General features: G+C 45.1%; 2 protein-coding genes across 2 annotated transcripts; one reads left to right on the top strand and one right to left on the bottom strand.

Annotated features, from left to right (window-relative positions):
* Positions 1 to 9642: 9642 nt before the first annotated feature.
* On the bottom strand, positions 9643 to 18644 carry LOC135376421 (surfeit locus protein 4 homolog). Its single transcript, XM_064608924.1, has 4 exons — positions 18546 to 18644; positions 17556 to 17819; positions 15863 to 15906; positions 9643 to 11359 (listed from the first exon to the last, which is right to left on the bottom strand). Exons 1-4 carry the CDS (start codon positions 18600 to 18602, stop codon positions 10906 to 10908), a joined length of 819 nt encoding a protein of 272 aa, XP_064464994.1. The 5' UTR covers positions 18603 to 18644; the 3' UTR covers positions 9643 to 10905.
* A 130-nt stretch (positions 18645 to 18774) lies between these two features.
* On the top strand, positions 18775 to 25219 carry LOC135376423 (transcriptional adapter 1-like). The gene is made up of 9 exons (XM_064608927.1): positions 18775 to 18876; positions 18980 to 19016; positions 19090 to 19144; positions 19218 to 19283; positions 19365 to 19462; positions 20441 to 20653; positions 20757 to 20905; positions 21881 to 22040; positions 25001 to 25219. Exons 1-9 carry the CDS (start codon positions 18803 to 18805, stop codon positions 25169 to 25171), a joined length of 1023 nt encoding a protein of 340 aa, XP_064464997.1. The 5' UTR covers positions 18775 to 18802; the 3' UTR covers positions 25172 to 25219.
* Positions 25220 to 25353: the final 134 nt, after the last annotated feature.

Here is a 25353-nt window from a genome sequence, read left to right as displayed (position 1 = left end):
CTGGACGTTTTGTCGCCAGTAGCTATATCTTGGGCATTAGAAACGGAGAGGTTGCTTGCTCCCCAGGTATCGCAAGTCGTAGATATCTGTCTCCACGAGTAACGTAATGGCTTTATAAACTGCTGGAATCCACACATTTGACACTCGGCGTCAGGTTGACGATATACACGTTCCCTCAGTGAAATTTTGTCTTCTGCTCCTGCAGACTATGTGAAGAGGTGTGGGAAAAGATGCTGATGCATAAAAGAAACGCCTGCGAGCCAATAAGGAGATACTCTGTTTGCTCCTTTCTGTATAGTTGCGGCCCGCTGCTGACTGCCGCGAGAAAATATGAGTAACTCTGGAAGTATGTATGTCAATTTATGTGAAAGTGCTCTCGGAAAGCTCCCTAGAGGCCAGTGTTCGCGACAGGTATATTTATTTGGACGATGTCAGGGAGAAACTTTCCTTTTAGCTAGAACATAAAGTGCCAGTATCGGTGGTATCAAAATTCAGACAATGTGCTTGGGAACCCAGCGCAGGAATATGGGAAGTCCCCCGCCACAGGGGAGGTGAGCTGAAGCTCTAAGTTCTGGTGCCTTCTGCATGGGGAGAAAAGGTGCAATGGAATGATGCATGCTAACATGCATAGGGCCTTGTGTTTTAGGGTTACCCCTCCCCCAATTTTGCATCAACATCACTTGGGACAAAACCAGAGGGACATTGAGAACTAGCTTGGCAAACTGGCAATTCAGCCACTGATACGGGCCCTGGAGATTGCTGTGCACTGCACATTCGGCACAGTTGTTCCACATCTTGTGTTCATCTAAACTGCAAGGGTCTCTATTTTCCACCTGATTTTACCCCGTTTTATGGCTCCTGACACAAAACCTGACTTTTGCCCAGTTTTAAAAAAAGACGAAAACCCAAGAACATCATGCCCTATGACAGCAGGATGACAGCATAAGATGACCTGAAATATGTTAGACACCTTTCACTCCTAGAACTTTGTCAATAATGGAAGTGACTACACTCTGAATGTGAATGGTAGAAACCTACATCTTTCATAGGTATAGAATGCTCCTTACCATTCTGCTGTACCGTTGAACATGTTTATCTATACTGTTGATTTCTTACTCGAAAGCAGTTCTCTGCAAGTAGGCAGGACATGCACAAGTGAACATGCAAAGACCAGAATACCAGATACCCCATCTGTCCTCCACGCATGAAAGGAGGTGCCTTCCCTCACTTTCTCACACCCCTGCCTCATTGTGTACTACACATGAAAGAAAAATAATATTTAGGGAGCGACTTCTTTGTGTTAAACCCGATTTCTCCTCAAATTCCACTTGCTATGAAATCGCCAAGTGAAGACGAACAAAGGTCGCCACGTGTAACACATGTAATAATGGGTCACCTAATTTACAAGAAACATACGCATGTGTGTCAGCACTGTCTGTCTTTGGGGGAATTGAGCCCTCCCCACCCCTCCCATAACTTTCCTGGGGGGTGGGGGCAGGCCCCTCCGGGAAGTGTACCCAGCTGACACACAGGATGAAAGTTTCGAGAGATATCCTATAAGAATGGCATTTGTCATGCAAATGAAGAATATTCGAACTTTACCAATATTTGAGAATCAAATATTGGAAAACAAAGAAATATCAAATTTTCGAATACGGATCGAATATCGCAAATATTCAGGAGTAGGAAAAAATGGTCCCATCCCAGTCGCGCGTGGGGAACCGCCAACAGCGGGCTTAGACTAACCTGGACATAGAAATGCAGACACTAGACTTGGGCTAGCCTAATAATAAACTAACCAACATGCCGTGCTCTCTTTGCACTGCTTATGTCGTAAGCAAGATGAACTCCCATGGAAACTCCAGACGTGGGACAACTTTATTCTTCCTTGCCGTCCAGGACCATTTTTTTCTGGGACACTTTTTTCTGGAACCCCAAATGTTCTATTTGTATTCGAAATATCGAATATTTGCACACTGGTTATTTGGAGGGTTTCTATGTTGATGCCTCCATTATTATTATTTTGGGTGTTATCTTGCAGATGGTTGTATTGACCCCACTCTTAGGAAAAGAAATACTTATGACTAAATCCCGGATTTTTAGGCACGAAAAAAACCTTGTTTTAGGCGCCTATAAAAGGTCCTAAAAATCCCAATTTGGGCACTGAAAATGGCATTATGCGCACTATAAATTGACAATTTTTTTTTTCATCTGTACCACTGAAAGTGCGAAAACAAAGTGAATAAATCATCAGTTCCATCCGCAAGAACAATACCGCATCTCCATATTTTTCTTTCATATCCAATCCAATCCAACAATACCGTAAATACTACTACAACAATACCACGGTCACAAGGCTTCTAGCCATTGACACTGTTGCACGACACTTTTCAGAAGGACTTGTCGCAGGCAGCATGCTGGCAATACGCGAGATGGGCTTCGAGCATCGAAAGCTTTTGTCTAACGCGCAAGTTTCGGAGTCCTCAAATTTTGTAAGCCCTGCCCTCTAGATTTAGTTTTCGCCATTACCACAAGGCTTAAAACAGTGAGCAAATATGGGGGATCAAATCCCGTCACACTGGACCACAGGGCGTCATCTTCACTCTTGTGATTTGCTAGCACTGACAGCATGAAAGGAGGGCAGCATCCCCAGGTTGCCAAACTCTAGGGGCTGTACCTACTTTCGTACGTCACGTCCCCTCCCCAGCATTTTACCCTTCATTATAAAAAAAAAAAAGGAAACTAAAGCTCTTTTAGATATAAGCACGCTATAGCGTTGAGAGCTGTAGATTACGGCAAAACCATTACGAAGTGTGCCTATAAATTTGAAATAGTGATCCACGCAACACCACAACCATTCTGTAAGGGAGAGAAAGAACGAGAAAGTGGCTGTACTGTGGAACCGATTTCCAATTCCCAGCTCACGTTCCAGTACATTTGAGATACACGCTTTTCCGAAGCGATATTGATGGTTTCAAAATGACGTGCGAGGTGACCTACACAATGGAGTATTGCCACTTCTTCGGGGCCATTATAGGCATTTTTCTATGTTCAATCAGAGTTTTAGGCATCTACACCAAAACAGGCACTAATGCTGGAATAGGCATTTATAGGTACTATCAAAACCATGCAGGAGGTTCCCCGTTACCCAAATTGTGCTCCTGTATCGAAAAGGCACTATTAGAACCACACGAAAAAAATAGGCATTTGCCTAGGAATCTGGGCTCTACTTATGACTTTGATAAAATGTCTTTTTCCTTGGCTGGGCTTTTGTCTGCTTCAAAGAGGGTGCACCACACCACGCTTTCCTCCTGATGCAGCTCTACTTATTCTCTGTGTTCTTATCAGTGTTGTACCCGTTACCAAAATACTGTATTGTGATACAGATACTCGTTACTTGAGCAAAAGGTATCGAAATATCCGTATAGACACTTTTTCTGAGTAACTGAGTGCCGCGACCGTTACTAAAAAAAAGTAACGCGATACTTTGTAGCATACGTTTGTTGGAATATGAAGATGATGCAACACAGAAAGCTCGCTATCGAGCGAGGGGTGCTGTTTCGGACTGGCACGTTGCATGGGAAAGTAGCGAGAGAAGATTGCAAAAAGAATGCGGAAAGAGTGAAAGCGTATTGTACATATTACGAGTACAAAGTGTCATCAAGTGCCGGCCTTGAACGTCTGCGCGACCTTCACACAGATTACATATCCCAAAACACAGCAGCCGTAGCTAAGTATGCGCATGTGCTTACTCAGAAAAGGTCCATTGGGAGAAGACAGCTTTGCAGTAAAAAGACATTTATTATGTAGCTCGAACACTTTGCTCGACTTTTAATATTAACTGGTTCTCACTGTGTACCCACATGAGCGACATTCGCGAAGAAGCGGAAGACGCGAAAAACATTATATAGCGTCCAGTGTTCACGTACACTGCTAACTGTGGAGAATATCCTGCGACACAGCCATAAGATATTCTGTAGCAGACGACAGGAAAGACGCTGACGGTGTCGTCTGCTAAGTGCGCAGTACGCCACTCCCGATATTCCGCACCATGTGAATACTCAACGTAACACGGGACGGACACTTCAGCTCTGTGAGCAGTGTTTTCGCTTTTTCTTCCACTAGAATATTCCGTGAGTATGTCGCTCGTGTGAATACACAGTTAAAGTTTTCTTCTGCCACCATACCAAACCAGCGGCCTGGAAGAGTTGGTGTCAGGCCCACATGTACTGTGGAGCCCAATGACCAAGGAAACCCATTCAAAGTTGACAATACTACAGTATGCAGTCAACCCTCGATTTATGAACACCATCGGTTCCCCGAAAAATCGTTCATAAATCGAGGGATTCATAAATAGAAAATTCTGTTAAGTGACTGCTATCGAGCAAATGGGACAGTATTTCCGAGTTGGTATCGTGTTTATAATGCAATATATTGTGTAATTTTGCTTTTGACCATGCCTTCCGCTGTGTCAATCTTGGAAAGAGGAGATGTCAGCACATTCACACTCAACTGGTCTCGGATTTCCTCTGGGGTTTTTAACCTACGTTTATTAATCTCCGGGTGACAGGGGACACCTTATTCATGAATTGAGGTCAGGAACACTTCTGCAAAAACCCGTTTGTTGTTCGGATTTCGAGGGGTTAAGAACCGAGGGTGCAATACCTGGAAAAAAGGGTTTTGCCTGTTCAGGCGTCATTCATAAGACCACGAATAATCCCGTTTTTGTTGGCCTCGGAACGATCCGTTCATAAATTGAGGGCAAAAACGCTGGGCGACTCCTAGTTGTTTCCCAGAAATTCCATTCATTATTCGAATATCGAGGTTCATAAAACGAGGAAAAAATGCATGTAAAAAGTTTGGTTCCTCGTGCTAGTATTCATAAAACGAGGGAATTCATAAATCGAAGGTTCATAAATTGAGGGTTGACTGTATGTGAGCTTGACTCAGTGCGACACGGCAGCTTAGCAGTGGAATCCAGAGCTCACTGTCAGGGGCTTGACCTTTGTTCGTTGACCTCAACTCTTTTCTTGTGTGCAGCGTGGTTATTCCCAGGTTTGATGAGAAAAGGTGAACATGTGTATGGTATAATTCTCGTTGCGGAGCACGTAGGCGTGTCCACGGGCTTCTCGTCGAGCGCTTTGCAGACTAGTGGCAGTGAATAATATTAAGAAATATGGTCGGTGAAGAAAGGGCGGGGTGCTAAAACAGCATCCATATCAACAATGATACGGAGATCGCGTTACCATATATTTGTAACAGAAATATCTTTCCGATACCAGTTTAAAAAAAGTATCGCGATCCATGCAGCAATACCAAAAATGTGTCCATTATTGCAACTGCATTACACTGGTTCTCATCTAGCACACGAGCTGCAAGACTGGGTTTTGCGGCGTTCGTGGTGTAGTGTTTAATGGTGTTCGTTGGCAACCTCTCGAGTAGCAAACACACCATTCAAAAAGTACAAACAATTGCTGTGCGAGGTATTGAACTCGCAACATAATTAGGGTCAGACTTTTTTTGGGATTGACACGATTGTTCCCTCTCGAATCAGCTTTTCGATGTCCAATTCGGGTTAAACCTGATTTCTGACCAAGTTCCAGTCACGTATACAAATGAGTAGCAATCTGTGCACACGTCTGATGAAGATATTATCATAGTGCAACGATAGACTACGTGAAGCACATATAATGTTACATCATCTGGTGCTTGTGACTATAAATCATGAGGAATGCATGTCTGTCCAATGTGCACCTCTTCACTATCGGACGCTTGCTCGAAGTAAGAAAGAAGGAAAACAAAAAAGTAAACTGGGGGGTTCCATCAACAGCACCACATTTCAGCTCGATTTACAGGTTCAAAATAGCACTTTTAGCAATAGCAAAAATTTTCCCTCCCGAATCTGTTGAAAGCATTTTCCTAATCCCAGAGTCTGACCCTAATAATAATGTTTGCAGTGAGGTTTTAGCTAGGTACAGATTTATGAATGTGTGCAGGACAGTCCATTTTGTTAGTTGTTTCATGAGGCAACTCTTAACATGTTGTCCTCCACCGACAACCTGCAGGTTGGAGAAAGGGGGGAGGAGGGGTCTTCCTTGTGTATAGGTGCTCCTTGACCTTACAAAGTTTAGAAGACAATCTAGCATCACGTTCGTGAAGGCCTCACCAGATCTCTTGCTTTGCGGAACTTGCAGAACTGCGTATCGACGACATGACACAATTCGAAAGGCAGCGATGCTGCACAAGACTTTTCATGTATAGGGCCCTGTGTTTTTGGTAAAACCAGGTTTTGCGAGTGCTTTTTATACATCTATGTACTGCTTGGATGAGAGTTAACTTGAACGCCATTCCGACCTGCGGACCCTGATGGTGCATAGGAGGAATAACGGCAGAGGGGGTTTTAGTTACAGTTAGAAGAGTGACTGTGAAGAGGACAATACTAGAGACCGCGACCTACTAGATCGCCTCTTCCCAGCGCTGCATTTGCAAGCCAGCGGTGTCGCTACTCGTAAGACTGGTTATTGCTTCCTCAATTTCTGCAATTGTACTTCAGCTTACTTTAGTGTTTTTGTACAAGCGGTGGATGTCCTACGGGAGATGCTGCTTTCGTTGATTTTCATCATCACCATCCTACGCATTTTCACAGGAGCTGTTGCTGTCGTCTGCTACGGTAGCCGTACGTCCGCTTCTGCACGTTCAGAGTTAAACATTCCATTGTCCAATCATGTACATGGCTCGCGGGCCAACGAGCAGCGCCCCTAGCGGATCGTGTGGACGGGCTCCTCGTAGGGATTGCCGATTATGACATGGTCACTATAGTAGGTCGTGCTCGAGACGCAGTTATACACCAGCTAGTCGGCACCCTTCTACTCCTAGAGGAGTAACCCTCTTGATGAATGTGCTGTTTTCTCTTCCTGCCTCGCAGGCTGTAGCAGTGTTAGGAGGAGTCAACTCCGACGCGAGCCACACCTGCATGGCGTCTAAATGAGCGATTTACACCTGTATCAACTCACTGCACCAAGTCCAGAAGTTGCTCGACACCTTGGGCACAGTGAAAACTCTCGATCGGCATAACGGCTCTACTTTACGTTTTTTATACTTTTTACGGTCTGTAACGTGCGTGTCATACACCGGAAAACACGGTAATCATTTTCCTTACTTGCGTACGGCTTGCGTCAAGGTTAACTTTTACACCACTCCAGCCTGTGAAGCGAGAAGAGAGCTAACCAAGCAGAGCCTAGCAGAAAACAACGCTTTCATAACGAGACACACCCCCTCTAACTGTAAATAGATGACCAAGGCAACTTCAACCGTTGTTTTTACTAAGGTGCGTGCAGGCCGGAATGGCGCTAACCCCGATGCGAGCTGTACACACATGCGCACACAGGTACCACTGCAGCAAAGTTTGCACAGCGCCATTTCGGGCCCCAGGGGCCACGGAGCCAAACACTAGGGAGTTTCATCAGCGGGTTCTGCGTGGTGTTTCAAGCAGTACGGCGCCAAGGAAAGCTACAAATCCTGTAGGAAGTTCACAGAAAAAGCTGTGCATCTTGCCAAGTGCGAACAACTGGAGACCACGTATTTGAAGGTGCCACGTCATCTGCTGAACTACCACGTGTAGCATGTTTTGGGGCACTGACGTTGCTGCTAACAAGCGCCACCTGGCCCGCGGAAACAGGTCTATGCATCAGGGTTGCGGAATGGGGACTCCCATTCCGTTCCAATTCCATTCGGAGGAATGGAGATTTGCGATAATTCCATTCCTTTCAATTCCTCGGAATGAAAAGGTATGGTCAGTTCCCAGTCCTGGAATGGCTTGGCAACCCCATTCCATTCCGTTAATTCCCTCAATAAAAGAAAAGGACCGGTAACCATCAGTGATGGCCACTAACTACTTCTACACTAGTTTAACTATAACTACTTTGTGATTGAGTAGTTTAACTAGTAGTTCAACTACTTTTCAGGGGAGTAGTTAAAACTACTTTTTTAACTACTGCAATGTAGTTCAACTACATCTATAACTACTTAACGTTGTCCACCAACACCAATCCCTTGTAGTGTTCTTGGACACCTAAATATGAATCACAAGCAATAATAAACTTTGGCTCAAGCCATTGCTACGATCGCCAAGTACAAAGCTTGCAGCGGGATTCTTTCTGTGCCTACGCGATAAACTAAGTTGCAGAATTATTTCACAGCAAATGAGGCTTCACTAGACAAGCATTAAAAGCGAAGATTTAGTACACGTGCACGACACAATTGCTCTGCACCTCCGTTCTCATCAAACAAGTAGCTCGAGGTAAAAGTCTGAAGCACAATCGTGCCGTAAAGCTTGCGGCAAAATCGGAAGTAGTTGGCGCCTTCAGTAACCTAACTACTGTAGTTAACTACTTAAAATAGTAGTTTAACTAGTAGTTGCCACTACATTTCTGCAAGTAGTTGATAACTACTTTTTAACTACAATCAGGTAGTTTAACTAGTAGTTTAACTACATGTAGTTAACTACTGGCCATCACTGGTAACCATACTAGCAAGTCCAGCAGTGCTAGAGGAGACCGACATTACCAAGCACGGAAAAAGCACAAAGACAATGTTATTTCACTCTTGACCTTGTGCAGGTGCAGTACAAAGGGTGAGAGGGCAGAAACCAGCACGTTGAAACCAAAACTGCCACCGGGGCACCCAGACCATTCCATTCCCATTCCCAGAACTGTTTCTGCCATTCCATTCTGGGCTCTGCTAAATCTGGAATGATTTCGGAATCATTCCAACTCCGCAGTGGCAACTCCACAACCCTGCTATGCTGCTCTGTTGATTTAGCTTGTCCTGTACTCCTGAGCATGGACCACCTCAACTGAAATGCCCCTTTAATTTTATTTAACGAGATATTTTAATAATGGGGAGTAGATTTACAAGCATGGCAAGTCCGCCCACAATTGTGTATCTACACGGTGCACGTGCTGCAGAGTACGATCGCAGATAACTTTGACCACCTGCGGTTCTTTAGATGCGTGCCCATAATCCCAGACACGCACACATCTCCCCACATTGCCACCGTCCCCAGCTGGGATTGAACCCATAATTAGAGCCTGAAGTTTTCGGGAAATATTTTTTTTCCCCAATTCGGGGGGTAAAAATCGGGGGAATCAACATGTGCTCTATATTCATGCGAATTCGTGTGGAAAAACTCCCAGTATGCTAAATTCACGGAGAAATCGGGCTCTATTACTCACACGAACTGTACTGGTTTGGTACAAACTGTGATGCAACTGCATTTACTGGCAAACAAGTAAGTTAGTGCATTTCTACGGATGCCCCAGTGAGGGCAATTTGCCGGGTAAAAATCGGGTTTCACCCTAAAAAGGGAACCTTCAATTCGGGGTGCAAATTCGGGGAAGAAGCGGGTTAAACCCTAGAACTTCAGGCTCTACCCATAATCTTGAGCTCAGCAAGCCAACATGTTACCGGCCGAGCTACCAAGGCCGGCATATTCACTGCCCTCGCGACTCTAACCCTGCAAAGAGGAATGGAATGTAAGCAAAGGCAACGTCTGCAAACACCAGGCATTTCTGTGGGCACTCCGTAACTTCAAAACTGCACAGAGAGTCCCAAGACTGTTAGTCACATCATGGTGGCACAATGTAGAGATGACATATTTTAATATTGCTTCGCACAACACACCTAAACCTTTGGCAGCATCTTCACTTTTGTTCGACCATCCTGTCACGGGCAAATAAGAATGAACTAGGCAGAAAGATGACTAATATTCGGGTCTGCGGAAAAAGATGTGGCTAAAATTTCCTTTCAAAGCATTTGTTCCCAAACAAACAGCTGGCAAGTGCATCACTGGGCAACCGTTGGCATTATTCCGTCTGAAAATTTCATATGGAAAGAACTGTGCAGAGAACAGTCTTGTGCTTGGAACAATCAAAACAACCAGACTGAAAATTATTTGTTTCGATTCCAGTATAGCATGTGCGTAACGAAAGGAACAGCTGCTGGTTGCTGATACTGCAATGTCATGTCTAACAACTGAAAGCAGCCAAGGAATTTAGCTTCTCCCGTTCATAAGTATGGTGCACTACTGAGGCGTAGTGTACAAGAAACCAGCTCGAGCATGCAGGACCCATAGCAAGCACGGAGCAACACCCGAAGGGTGTTGTCTGGGGCTGCAACTGCTCTAGGTATCTGCAATGTTCTAGGTATTTCATATTATGACTGTGAAATAAGATATACTATTGTATATAGAGCACGCTCGGCACCATGGTAAGTGTTTCAGCAGGCTGTCTGATGGCATGTGAAGGTATAAAGGATGGAAAGATTGTAATCTCAAACTCAACCTGTTCCTGCGAGCACGTTACATCAAATTGTTTCTCCAAAGTCTTCAACGTTCTGGGGACAGACACTGTAAGGCTTACAGGGATAAGCGCAGCTTTCGAGGTCACGCAATGCAGGTATGCAACCATGGAGTGGAAAAAAAAAAAAAAAAAAGCGGGACACTCGATACGTACATTAAATAAATCATCCCACCAATGGATCATCAATGCAGCAATAAATCATCTAGGAACAACACTTTGAAGTTTGACAGCTTCTCGCCCCCCCCCCCCCCCCCCCCATCTAAGCATGCCGGAAGTAGTACCGAAAACAACAACATCCCTCGCGAGATCCAGACGCTGCGAGGCTTCTAAAACGCAGGAACAAATGTGCAGTCGCGCGCACTTAAAAAAAAAAAACACACTTCCAACCCTTCCCCCATCCACCCCAAGATCGTGCCAGATGCCTTCCCCCCCCACCCCCCCACAATTTACCAAGTTTTCGGGAAGGGACATCTCGCATCCCGGGCACAGGTTATGTTGTTGTTGTTGTTGTTGCTGCGTAACTTTTATGCCTTTCTTCCCGCCCCAGCTACCACTGCTTCTTGTGCTCGTCCAGGGAGACTCCGCCCGGACCCAGCGACACAATCATGAGGAGCCCGCCGATGACGGACATGGTCTGGAAGAAGTCGTACTTGAGGAAGTCCCTCATGGGCTTGAACGACGGGATGGTCCACCACGCGTTCACATAGAAGTTGACGGCGGTCAGCCAGATGACGAGCACGAGAGCCGAGAGCTTGGTCTTGTAGCCGACCGTGACGAAGACCATGAGCGCCGTGGCAACGATGTTCTGCACGGCCTGCAGGAAGGACAGCTCGAGCCGCAGCATGGTGGCAAACATGAACACGAGAAGGATACGCCCCGTCAGCTGCATGTAGCTCCTGGGCTTGTTCTCCCCGAGGGAGGGCACCCCGGCGAACAGGCTCTTGGCCTCCACGCGGCTCTCGGCCACCAGGAGCAAGAGGGCTCCGACGAGGGAGAAGCTCCTGAAAGATGGGAAATTCAATTATCGAACGACACTCCACTTCAAGAGGAAAGACTATTTACTTATTTATATATATATATATATATATATATAAAGGGGTGAGAAAAGCCATTAAAAAAATAAGTAAATGATGCTAGACGTGTTTGAAACTCAAACTTACAGATTAAAATGGCTTCTATGGCTGCACGTAGAGAAAGGCTATATATAAATAAATATCACGTTTAATTTACACGTGTCCTCTGGTGCTGTCACATCGTTCCATGAGTATCTGTTTCTCTACGTGCAGCCATAGAAGCCATCTTAACTGTAAGTTTGAATTTCAAACACGTCTAGCATCATGTACCTATTTTTTTAATGGCTTTTCCCCCCTCTTTATAAATAAATAAATAAATATATATATTTATTTATTTATTTCAATGTATACCTCCAAAGGTCCCCTGTAGGACATTACATGAGGAAGTGGGTTACAGCATCGCGAGTATATGTACATAACTTTTAGTACAGAAAAATAGAAAAAGAAGGTACAAATCCACGATAACGTGAGATAGTAATGTAACGTACACAACAAACTTTATGCATGATGAATCAGCAATGTGGTACATCATTTGCTACAATGAGAATGGATCCTGTGATGTACTTTAATGGTACGTAAGAGGTCCCGGACACAAGGAAAACGCCTGGCGAAGGTAACCGGATAATAACTACGGGAACAGAACAGAGATGGCATTATGAAATTCTTGAGTTTGTATTTTTGTAGCGATGTTGCTCGGAAGGTCATTTCACTCTAGGTCGGTGCGGCAAAAAAAAAAAAAAAAAAAAGGATTTTGAAAAACAAAACAAAAGAGCATTAGAATGACATAAAAAGCGGTCAACTTCATTTGGGTGGTCAAGGCAGGGAAAGATGGCAGTGGATCGGCGAATCGGACACTGCTTTGAGGGAATGTTATGCAAGAATTCATGAATGAGAGACAGATTGCAAAATAAGACAGCGCTGTTCCAACGACGACAGGTGAGGTTTGCGTTTCAATGCAGTGACTGACGTATTAAGAGAAAAATCATTACAGATTAATTGTGTTGCTCTATTTTGAATGGATTTGATGTTACTTATTAAATACCTTTAGTGAGGATCCCATTCTGATGATGCATATCCTAGTTTATTGCGCGAAGAACTGTGCCCGAGCCTTTAAAACATGTTTTCTGATTGCCACTGCTTCTGCACCTCGTCCGCATTAAACGCGTCGCAGGACTTGTACGCAGCTGCGTGCTTCCGCGGCTGAACACACTACCAATCCCATCTTCACCAAAGGCACCTCTCTCCCTGCAGATTTTTCGGAAGACGAGTGTTCTTTAAACCGCGCAAACCACCCTTCTGACACTTTGAAGGCCTCAGGAGCAGCCATGTCAAAACCGCATGCAGCCAGCAGAAAGACCGAATGATACACGTGGCTTAAAACATGCCCTTGCCTCAAGATGGCAGCTGACGGATAGACGGATGGATGGATGGATTGTTGGTGCACCCCTGGTGGGCCTCTCTGAAATGAGGGTCCAGCAAAAACAGCTAACTGTGCGGACATGCTAAAAAATTTCTTCACCAGGCTTGGTTCCGGATTAAAGTGACATCAGCGCGGTGATGACGATGACAATGTGTCCGTCGCCCTTTGCCCTCTTTCGTACTGTTCTCATGTCCACTGTTTGCACAGGTCCAGGTGTGTTTCCCTCGAGCCGTTACTTCTCGAATTGTCCGGTGCACCCCCGACCGCGGCCGAATTAACGAGCGGGTCACACTCCTGAGCGACCTGGCTGCTTTCGCATTGCTTGCACCCTGCATGACGAAAGCAGTTGGCAATGATGTTCGACTTAGTTGCTGTCCACGTTGCAGACAGCGTCTCCACAGCTACGTAGATGTTCACTTTTGTCTCGACCTGGAGACACAGGTTCGGAGGCAGAACTTTGTACGAACCTCTCCCTTATCACACCCTAGTCGATAAGTGGATAAGTCGATTTATCCCCCTTTTTACTATTTTTACTGTAATGACATATAGTACATACCAGTATGTACCTTCCAATGAAAATTTCGCACCATATGGCCATTTCTTGTCCCGCTACGGGACGGCAAAAAACGGGAAATGCGTGAGTGTCAATGGGACCGGCCGTCAGATCAAGCCCCATTTTTCGGTTTGGGATTTTTCGACTCATTCCCTTATTGTATACAGAGGTTCAATTGTCAAGAAGGAGGCGGGTCTTGCATCCTTTCCTGCACATCTCACACTGAACTCTTTCAGACAGTCGCCGAAAATGGCCATAGTCATCCGCGCTTTGGCATTTGAAGCATACTTCGTGGGAAGAAATGAGTGCCCTTTGAAGCATTGCGGTCTTGTGCATTCGACAATGGTCCACGGCCCCCACTCGTCTGTCCCATCCATGTCTGCTGCCATGCAGCGATATGCTTTGACATCAAGTTTTGTTGGGCAGCACCTGATAGAACAGCCCGGTCTCATCCGCATTGTAGATGTCTCGTGCGTCAAAACTTGCCAAGATGTCAGAGGCACGGGTCCATGTCCACTCTGTGGCATCGCCCCTGATCTACGGACCTAATCACTCCGCTGAGAGTTTTTACGACGACGTCGTGATGGTTCTTAAACCTCTGCAGTCATCTGGAACAGCCTTTAAAATCGTCGCATCCCAGGACGGAAGCACATTCTTTTGCTTCCTGTTGCAAGGTAGCTCCACTCATCGGGATATTTCTCGCTCGTATGTCATGGAACCACATGTACAGAGCCTTCTCTACTTCTTCGTAAGGCGAGCATTTCAGCCCGTTTTGCTGAGAACAGGGTATGGAGTACTTTGCCCTTCAAGATGTTGCCCTTGTCCTATAGACCTTGTTCCATTAACATTCCATATAACTATAGTCATCCGGTAAACATCTGATTAGCGTATCAAAGCTTCGAAAGATCAAGGAAAAGGAAGATTCCTTGTTTCCACATGTGATATGCACAATTGTTCACATGAGGAGTGCTGGCTGATGCGACAGCTTTTCTACACCGGTTCCCTAGCGGGGGAAAATGAACCGGCACGAAATGAACACACAACGGACACGAAAATGAACGAAAACACACACGAGAAAGTGAAGGAACTCGGCAATTGGCAGTCCACACGTGGACAGTTCCTGTGACTACCACGGGGTGGCGGCACTAATGGCGACGCCCATTCCTTGAATCGCATTTTTGTGTATAGGATCATGGGGAGCGTGCTCGGTGAAACGCCGTAGTCCTTTGCCACGTTCAGCTTCTTCCTGCCCGACGATACTGCTTCAATCGTGTCCGCCTTGTCGTTGAGTGAGATCACCTTTCTTTTATGGTGTCCTCTGTCCATGACAGCAGGAGTGCAAACAAGTGACCGACGGAAACGATGCTGATGAATGCAGTGCACAGCATCAACGTGTCTGTCACTGCGCTTCCCGTCAGGCTGAAGACTACGGTACAGGCACACACTACGATTAGTTCGTGAATGCAAAACCCCAATTCATTACCTTTGGCGACCAGTAACCCCTTTTCCTTCTTAGGGGCCCCACAGAGGGAAATGCCATTCAAAGAAAAAAAGACCCATCTCTGACCTATATCCGCGCATGCCGTCACCTCGGTCGCACTTGCGATGAACTGGCTTTTTGTTTTGTCCGTCTTCCCGCTTAAAGTCGGATGCATTGGCTTGGAACGCGAGACTTTTATAGGAGTTGTTTTTGCGTTGTACAAAGACACCAGTTAGAGATTGTTTCGCAGGAACGAGGTTTGAAATACATTGGTTTCTATGTAAGCCTGAAAGGGGAACAAAATCTTTTTCGTTCTAACGCGAATTTTGTTGTACCGCATTTTGTTGCAACGAGGTTCGACTGTAGTTCCAAAGATGCACCTACAAGCCCCAAAATACTGTAAGAGACGGCTTAAAACAAACTAAGTGTTGCTTCTTACGAAGATCCATGTGCACATATCGTACGTTTATACTGGACAAGAAACATGGCGACAGAGTCAAATGCGTGCAATTTGCGCGTGTATTCGTGCTTCGGTTTATAGAACTATTTCTACCAGTCTACATAACAAGATATAGTTAGGGCCTGACTTTTTCGGGTTTTATTTTTGGCCAAATTCGGGGGGTAAATATCGGGTGATATTTTTCATTGGAAAATTCGGGTGTATTCGGGTTAAATCCCGTTACGGCATATTCTGTCGTCAGGAATTCGGGTGATTTTTTTTTTGTTTAATAAAAATTTGTCTTAACATGGAACTAATGTTTAGCAATGTTATCAAACTTTATTTTAATGCACGCTTATGAGTGTGCCACGCAACCCGGATGTTTTCGGGTAGATTCGGGTTAAACCCGAATTTTACAGATTTCGTTCGGGGGGTAAATATCGGGCGGATACGGGTTTAACCCTAAAAAGTCAGGCCCTAGATATAGTTACTCGTAGCTTCGCTACTACCCAAGGGTGAGCAAAATGAACTAGACTTACCTTAAGAGAAAACTGATGTCCCAGAGAATGCTGTACGCAAACGTCTGCAAAAATACACGTACAACTTTTGAAAAGTGCAAACTTTGGCGCACAGAAAAATGTGTTCAGTGTTTGCCAAGTGCTCAGGCTTAATAAATTTAAAATGTCACACGTTTTCGCAATTATGCAAAGTTTTCAAAAGCTACTATCTTTGGTGTCATACCAATTACCCCGCCAGTCACTAATTCTGCGGCCGTAAAGAGGCGGGGAAGGGGCATTTAGGATCGCGCTACATTCAGTAGAGCAGCTCAGAAAAACATTTGTCGTCACATTTCACCCGGCCACACGTGATCTCTCGCAATGACCGCCGAGAACCGGCAGGACACGCCAGGCACGAGATTCGCCACAGGATGAAATCTGCTGACGCGCATGGTTTTTCATCACAGGTGCACTTTGCCATAGGGGGGAGAGAAAGAAAAGTAGATGGAAAGGGGCATAAACAAACACAAAATGGATAAGGGAAAATGTAGTTTTACACTGTTTTGTGTCAGATGAACTCGATTCTGTACTTGTGAGTGTAGCAACGATTTGTCCATTCCTTCTGTCTGTCTTTGTGCCTTTCATGCTGCTAAGAATTGCACATCCGCGAGTGTGAGAACGAGCGAAATAAGGAAATGTAAGATTGGGTGCGGAATGAACGTTTCGCAGTTCCAAACATTGCCAGGTGCGTGAAACACGTGCTAAAACAGCGAGAGTAGAAACAATGAACTGTGTGAGCGAGTCGCTGTGACCAGAGCCGTATATTAAAAGGGAGTCTGGCCATTGGGAGGAGTCACAAAAAGAGGCTCGACCTGTCAATCACAGTTTCGCTCCTCTGATTGGTTTGCTTTTTACCAAGGGGGTCGCCATGACACCATACTGCCACCCAAAATGGCGACGAAAACAAACACAGTGAAGCGGGGATTTCGTGACAAAAAATTTTCACAGACTAACCTGATTTTATGCTGCAAATGTACATCCTAATATAAATTTCTCGGAAATCAGTTTCAACTTATGCTCATCCATCGATATCTAACTGAAAATGATACGTTTTGTCGCCGGTGTTAGGCCTATAGTGAACACGGCGATCACAAGGAAATCATAACAAAAACAGCGCTGTGCTGTACGATCTTATTTTTAACAGCTGGATTTCATGGATAAAAACATTATTGCCTCTTATATTCCAACTATTCATGTAGATTTGTTTAAAAATCATACCGACAACAGAATGTGTCCCAGCAGGTGGTTCTGACGGCAGCGGTACAACGACGGAAGCAGACGACAATTCCCAACGTGCCTTACGCTCCCTAGGTGGCGCTTATCAAATTTGCACCAACAATCCACTACTTTTGCAGATTGCGAGAGGTATCCATTTCAATCCCATCCAATCCACTTGCCACCCAAAATGGCGCTGCCCATGTTGGATAGGGGGGCAAATAGTGAGGATAGGCTGATTGATAGCGCCCCATATTTCAAGACTTCATTGGTCGGAAAGCTGAAAAAGTGGGTGGAGCTTCAGGTATAGGCATGACCCATTAATGGCCAGACTCCCTTTTAATATACGGCTCTGGCTGTGACTAGCATTATGCCCCCTTATCGGTGTGTCGACACGAGGAATTCATTTTGGGACCAGCGGTGCTCCGCGTCGGTTTTTACAAAAACGGCCAAGTAGTACCTGAAGAACGACGATGAAGAAGAGAAGGCCGCACGCCGCAGTGACCTGAAACCGTGCCAGCACAGCCACGGACCCGCCCAGCTGTCCGATCAGGTTGATGAGGACAAACAGAGATGCCAGGAACCATCCACAGCCCCAGGTGTGGTTCATGTAATCCCTCTGGTCACCCCACTGGTACCACATGCGGCAGCCATCCTCCAGGAATGTGCTCACCAAGCAGAATCGGGCCAAGTGCGGCAGCACGTGCTTCCCTTTGCGAAGCACCTGCCAATGAGTATGAGTGGTCATGTTTACATTAAGGTCTGCGAGGCACTTGCATTTGGGACATGAACATATCACACGAAGGAACCTTAAGTGCTCCCAAGCTCCTTTTAACGACCCCCTGGCTGTAAATGTGGTAGTGAATTGCAGAGTCGTTCTCCGTCGACCGCCTGTCGCCGTGTCATATATGAACGCGAGATTTTCCAATGCTTTTGCGAAAGCTAGAGCTTAAACACATCATTTACAGGTCGATTGCATCACGCCCAGACTATCTATAGAGGCAGTGGCTTCAAAATCTTCAACGTGTAATATCACTTTGACAAGCTATTCGGTGGAAACACAACGGCATAGTGTCAGGTCCCTCACCGCCTAGTTAGAAAATATTTGTATGTAGACTGTTCTACAACGTTTGCGCATGCCGGTGCCGTTTTTCCCTGGTCACCTGTTGTCGCGTTTAGTCGAACGTGTGCTACGTATACATGCGTGAAAACCCATTCCCTGAAATAAAAGCTCAGGCATTTATTTTATACGCTCAATGCGAGTTAAAAACAGTTGAGGTGGTAAAATTTGGGAGATATGATGTGACACGTAAAACCCGCTTCGAATACGTGTCATAGTACCACGAGCGCCATATGATATTGTTGAGATCTGATAATGTCAAAGGTGTTCCTATTTGAGTCGTCATCAGTAACGGACGTAGTTTATGGAGTGTAACCGTTTAGTTACTACCTGGTCCGCTATATCTTCCGCCGTATTCATGACCTGCTTCGTAGGAACACCAGCCATCCTGGGCACATTTGAAGCAGAAAAGGGTGGGGGGAAGAACGGTTCGCATAAATATATTGTAGTTTCGCAGATGACCACTATGGAGAAATATTTCTAAAAGAAGCGAAAAACTTTACATAATTTTTTCTAGTTATTTGCCCAGGTGGTGAAACATTTATTCTCACACTTCCGCTCTTGGCCATTTCCTCTATTTCGAAGAAATGGCCGCCTCCATGAGTCAACTCGTACAAGCAAAACAGAGGATTGCCGAAGCTCTCGGAGACAAATTTAAGGCGTGAGTCAAATACAGTTTGACGATAATTGGCTGATTTAAGGCATTCCTTTATTTTTTGGTTTGTCATGACATCGATTTATTTGCATATTGTAATATTTCGCAGGTATCTCAACGCATTGAAGCTGTGGTTCAACCATAAAGTTAGTTTTTATCTTACGTGACCTTTAAATGGTATGAAAACTAGTAAGCGGCATTCATTCTGTACATTTCTAGCTTACGAAGGACGAGTTCGACATCGAAGCCAGAAAGATCCTCAGCTCCGACGCAAGTACGTGGACGTGTCCCGTCGTACTCTTTAGCCACGCTCTGTTTATTGTTAAAATTACGTGTTTGCCTTACAGTACACATACACAACGAGTTCCTTCTGGCATTGTTCAACAAGTGCCAAAGCGCGTGCAACACCCAATGTGAGCATCAAATGATTTCGCTTTTCCATTGGGCGGTCTATATTGTGCCATGACTCAATGGTGTATGTCTGTTTTATGAAGCTCGAGAAACACCGTCAGCTGTCAGCTCTCACATCCGAGAAAAGTTGAGAAAGGGAAAGCTGAAAGCCAAGACAAGACCAGTGCGGATAACGTTTGAGGTAAGGAAATTGATGCACCACTATGTGGGCCAGCTGCGCCTTCTCCCATCGAGTGCACATCCCAACTACAGCAAATCTCCAACGTTACACTCGAAGAGGGGGGGGGGAAAGACTCGACCTCAAACAATGCTTCCCACATAACAGGAGGTCTGTGCGAGCTGCTTCAAGCTTTTTGCACAGTTCACTCTTTCATTGACATCATAGCAGTACCAGCAGCTGTAACAGCAGGCCTTCTGCTGTCTAGGAGGCAGAGCCATAGCGATGGGGGTGAGAGGGGGCAGCCGCTTCGGGTGCCCTCACCAGAGGGGGTGCCGAATGGCGGGCATGGCAGGTAGTGACTACAGTATAAAGTGGGAATGAAGAGAATTTGAATTTACGATCTCGGCAGTGCGAATGAGCATTCTCTTTTCTTTTCTTTGTTTACAGAGCTTCTGACTGCAGTAATGGAGGGGGGAGTTGAAGTTTACCCTGCTACGGGCGTAAACTAGCCTCGAGACGGCTCTTCTGGGAGGGACCAAACTGCCTCCCCCCCCCCCCCCCCCCCCCCAATAGAGAGAAAAAAAAAGAGAGAGAGAGAGACAGGCAGACTTGGATTGGTTTGAGCCCTTGAGCTGGTTTTGGGGAGTCACAGTTGTTTTGATTCTGGGGATGGTCCAGGGCCTCAGTTGTGGTTGAGCTTTTGTCAGTCGTTCTCTTTCACGTCGTTCTTTCGTGGTTTCAAACACATTTCATAGGCACAAATTTCGAAATGCCGTATTTCCACCCGCGAATCGAAATTTGTGCCGACGAAATGTGTCTGAAACCGCAAAAGAATGATGCGAAAGAGAATGACTGACAAAAGCTCAACCACAACTGAGGCGCATTCCCGTACGGATCTGCGGACATAGCCGCGCGCTTCCACAAATAGATGCTTTCGACCAAATTTTTGGAAAAAAAGGAAGTACTACAACTTCGATCAAGGTACCCGGTCTCTTGCAGAAACGTTTTGTGCCTGCACAGTCTACCAAGCACATTCCCCATGCTGTAGCGAGGGAAGTTCCAGACAGTGGCCAGAAGCTCAGTTTCTGCTCGCGCGAGCACACGCTTCCCGATGCTCTCATGGTGAACGGACGGATGTTCGTTATAGCGTGGGACAGCGGGCTGGACGCAGTGGACGACGCGGCCGTACAGCTCGTCATGACCGCAGTTCAGGTGAGCCAACACTGCAAGATGAGAGGCCCCTGCGGGAAAATACGATAGCTTTTCACGGTGCATCTACGTACTTTTTTATGTTGCTAAAGTGCTCCGGTTCTAGATGCAGGTAAAAAATATCCTAATGGCATTGTTTAGCCGGAGGAACGCGTACAAGATTAGAGAAGGGCGGTTCCAGTACGCTGTTGGCTGTGCTCCCCCGAACCCCTACCTCCAAAATTCCAAGAATGTGTCCAATTTCACGTCTCAGAGGTGCGTATTATCTGCTTACTTACGAGTTTTTTTTAAAGCGCTAACTGCTACGGTTAGCATCAATCTACGTCAAACTCAGTAGTGACGATAAAATTTAAAATTGGGAATCTACACTAGGACGAAGCGCACATTACACTTAGCATTACACTTTGACACTCTGCTTTGACATTCCATTACAGAGCTAAGCAGACATACTACAGGTTTTCCCTGCGATTTTAATCCAAGTGTCAGCTAAATTAATCCACGTGCCACGCAAACTTTATGGGGCATGGATTAATTTAGCTGGCACTTGGATTAAAATCGCCGGGAAAACCTGTAGAAATAAGCTCTGCAAAAAGTGGTCTGTGCGGAACAATGCTTCTACCTTCATTACAAGGTTTTACTTGCGACGTCATTGGCACGGCTATAAATTTGCACCCACCATGCCACGTTTTTTTTTACAACAGTGGTGCGATGTGATCGTCGCAAGTTATAACAATCGTGGTAACAAGATATAACTAGGGCCTGACTTTTTCGGGTTTTATTTTTGGCCAAATTCGGGGGGTAAATATCGGGTGATATTTTTCATTTGAAAATTCGGGTGTATTCGGGTTAAATCCCGTTACGGCATATTCTGTCGTCAGGAATTCGGGTGTATTCGGGTGATTTTTTTTTGTTTAATAAAAATTTGTCTTAACATGGAACTGATGTTTAGCAATGTTATCGAACTTTATTTTAATGCACGCTTATGAGTGTGCCACGCGACCCGGATGTTTTCGGGTAGATTCGGGTTAAACCCGAATTTTACAGATTTCGTTTGGGGGGTAAATATCGGGCGGATACGGGTTTAACCCTAAAAAGTCAGGCCCTAGACATAACATGATGGCAACACACTGTCAGGACTGTTTCACCAAAGTAGTGCGTGACGTTTTCTTGGTGCAGCACATTATTTTGGTGATTCTCATGTCGTGTATGTACCTTCCCTTCCTCGTGCAGTCACGCCACTTGGGTGTCTGCGACTGGGGAACATGTTCCTTACATCGTGCCTACGGTAGACTGGGCTGAGAGCGAGGCAGCACTTGAAGCCGCGTGTGATCCAGTGCCACGCCCTCGTCTTCCCCCAGCATCGCCTTTCGACCTCGTCGAAGCTCTTAAGGCAAGTAATCCACAGGGTGAACGGTTACACATTTTTGATTGCGTCGTAAAAATAGAAGACGGTGCTTTGCAGACTGATAGTATAATTTGCCTCAAGTTTTATCGATATTTTTTTTCAGATGCTGTCACTTTGTAGAAAAAGATAGTCAGAAACAAATTCTCACCCCCCCGCATTTCCTGTGGCCCATACCGCAGACTTGTGCCCGTTACTCAAAAAAAGTAATTGATTACCGTTACCTTTACTCTTCTCGCAAAAGTGATTGATTACCGTTACAAATTACTCGACTCAATATGTAATTGAGTAATGAGTATAAAAGTAACGCGTTACTCGGGCCGTTACTTTCAATTCGTGCAAAAATTTCCGTCCCTGTGTGCTTCGAAAAAAAGAAGAAAGAAAGAAAGAAAAGAAAACCAGCTCCCAACCGATTGGGTCAGCTGAAATAGCGCAAAAGAATCACGCGCGAGACGTAGCAATAATATTTTTTCCCCACTTGCTACAGTAGAATAGCCCAATAAAGACACAGGAAATTTGTCGTAGAGCATTGTTATTCGGTGTCACACTCTACTTCAAAAGTAATTGATTACTCAAAAAATTACTCAAGAAACTAATTGATTACAAGTAACGAAATTACACTTATAACGCGTTACGTACAAGTCTGCTATACCACCACGCAGGGAGCCATGTTTGATCAGTCTGCTTTACGTTCGCATTCACACGTACAGATGGCGCTGCCTTTAAACCGTCTGGTTGTTGGTTGTTCCATAGGTTTTGGTTCGTTTCTGTGCAGCACCACCTATACGTGGTGATGTGAATGTGAAGCGGGCAGAGGAAAAATATGGCGTTTGCCGGCAGTGTAGGTCATATGAAATTCAAGGGGTGAGAAATTGCTTTGCCTCAAACTTTTTTTTCTACAAATTGATACTATTTGGAAAAAAATATGGGTGAAACTTCGAGGCAAATGACTATCAGTCTGCAAATTTTGGAAATGCCAGAGACGCTGTCTCGTATTTTCGCGACTGGATCGAAATGTGTAACCTTTGCTGAATTCCTTCTGTACAATGACGACAACCTACGCTTCTTGTAATAAGACAATAATGAGATATATAATAAAATGAGTGAATAAAATATGTAAACAAATATATAATAAGATACAATAAAAATATTGTGAAGAAGACGAGCTACACCGCTACACCGTGCCGGCGAGCTACACCGCCGCTACACCGGCCCTTACAGAATCGTGCAGCGGGTTTCTGATGTCAATTACGCCGTTGAGCCTGTGCACTCCCCGCCCGACGCCCGACACCGCGGCTCCGACGTCATCCACGTCTCCCGGCTAAAACCGTGTGTCCTCCCGTCCCCAAACACCGGAGCGATCGCCAGGATGGCTCCCTCTTTGCCCCGGGGGAGATGTGAAGAAGACGAGCAACGGGCAGCCGCTTCGCTATCGTTGGGTTAGCACCCGCCGCTTTCGAATATTGAGCGTCGCTCAGTAAACGGTCTCTTGCCCTCCTATCCTGCCTCTACTGTCCTGCTTACAATATAATAATGAGATATACAGTATTTATAACAATATTTATAAGTACTACACAAGTTATACGCAGTCAACCCTCATTTATCTACGGCATGTGTTCTTCGGAATCCACGGTGAGTGAGGGGACCTGAAAGTCTTAGAATGACAGGAACAGCACTGTGACATTTTGTAACATTTATTAACTTTACGATTAGTGGTGTTCATAATTTATTTCTGAAAATAGTTTGAAATGACGATCTCTTTCATTGGCCCTCCACTGTCAATTTTGATGTTAGTAATCCGACACTGCTCTCGTTTGTTCCCATCCTCAAAGCACCGTATCGCATTCTATGGATGGTTCCACACTGATCCAGCTGCTTCCAACGGCAGATTTTTCATCTGTCATTCGCGGTCAGTGCCGATCTCTTGCGCTTCGACTGTCACAACACGTCTAAAAACATGTTTTTTTTTTATTTAAGCATAAATCGAGAGGCTCTATTCGTAAAGTCGTGGCTTTGAGCAAATGCATACAAGTGCTGCTTGTACGACCTGTCCTGTCATAGCAGTTACTATGTGAACGTGAAGCATCGTTTTAACTTTGTCTATTGTAGGCACTGGTGTTCAAGTTTTATACAGGGTGTTCAAAATTAAGCTTTCACTGGCACTTTATAAATAGGCGAACAAAAGAAAAACTGGTGCTATTTTTCTGTTACTTGAGTAAGAAACAGGTGCTACATAATTAGCAGCACCTGTTTCTTACACAAGTAGCGTAAAGTTATCATCCGGTTTCCTGTCATCGCTGTGTTTGCATAGCGCTCGTGAAAGCTTAATTTTGAACACCCTGTATAATGTCAATGTGAGCAAATCAAGAGGTTGCTGAAACAGCTCTACAAAAATTTAAGGAGGCAGTGACATTCTATTACATCTCCACTGCAAAATTCCTGAAAGACTATTGTTACAATCTATCATTTACAGTTGTTATCTTTTGTTCAAAATATATTTGGTTCGGGATGTTCATTTTTTACGTTTCAAACTCTGTAGTATACAAAGCACTAAAAACAATCAAACAGTTATTTTTTTTTTTTTTTTGCGTGTCTCGTTTTTGATCTGTTCAGTCTGGGTAGGGCTTTCCTGTCTCAGCTTCCGATGCCGCAAGTTAGGGCGGAAATGAAATATTTCGCGGTTCCTCGGGTCGTGCTGAAGACCGGGAAGTTTGCACAGTTCCCCCAGAAGTAGGCTCAGGATGCACACTGAACTGAACCCCCCCCCCCCCCCCCCCCAATCCATCTATGTCCGTACGCCACTGATAGCCACAGCTGCTTTACTGCGCTGACACAGAATAAGAAGAAAAAAAAGAGTACCGCCTCCTAAATTTGAACCGAAAAAAAAAAAAAAAAAATGTTCCAGTGACTTTGAGCGTGACTTGCGTCCTTTCTAATTTTATTGTCAGGTCCACAAAGGCATTATCCCATCACATACGGTGTATGCCAAGAACATGGAGAGGGCACTCGCCACACTGTGGCATCCCAGTCACGAAGAACTGGAACAGGAGGACATCCACTCGCAAGAAGAAGCCATCAAACGCAAGCTTATAGCTGAACAACAGGCTGTGATGTGGTGATGTACATTATTGTATATAATTTTTATGTAAATAGACGAAGGACCTTTTTTTGTTTGTCGAATTTTCCTGAACCTCTCACAAAACCCTCTCCTGAAATGAACATTCCTGCAATTCTGCACGATGGTAGCTTTGAACTATATAATAAACTAAAATATACAGAAATGCCATCAGGTCCATGAGAT

This window comes from Ornithodoros turicata, unplaced genomic scaffold (assembly GCF_037126465.1).
Source record: "Ornithodoros turicata isolate Travis unplaced genomic scaffold, ASM3712646v1 ctg00001087.1, whole genome shotgun sequence".
Lineage (NCBI taxonomy): Eukaryota > Metazoa > Arthropoda > Arachnida > Ixodida > Argasidae > Ornithodoros > Ornithodoros turicata.
Note: the sequence above shows the minus strand (reverse complement) of the source record. Positions and strands in the feature narration are given on the sequence as shown.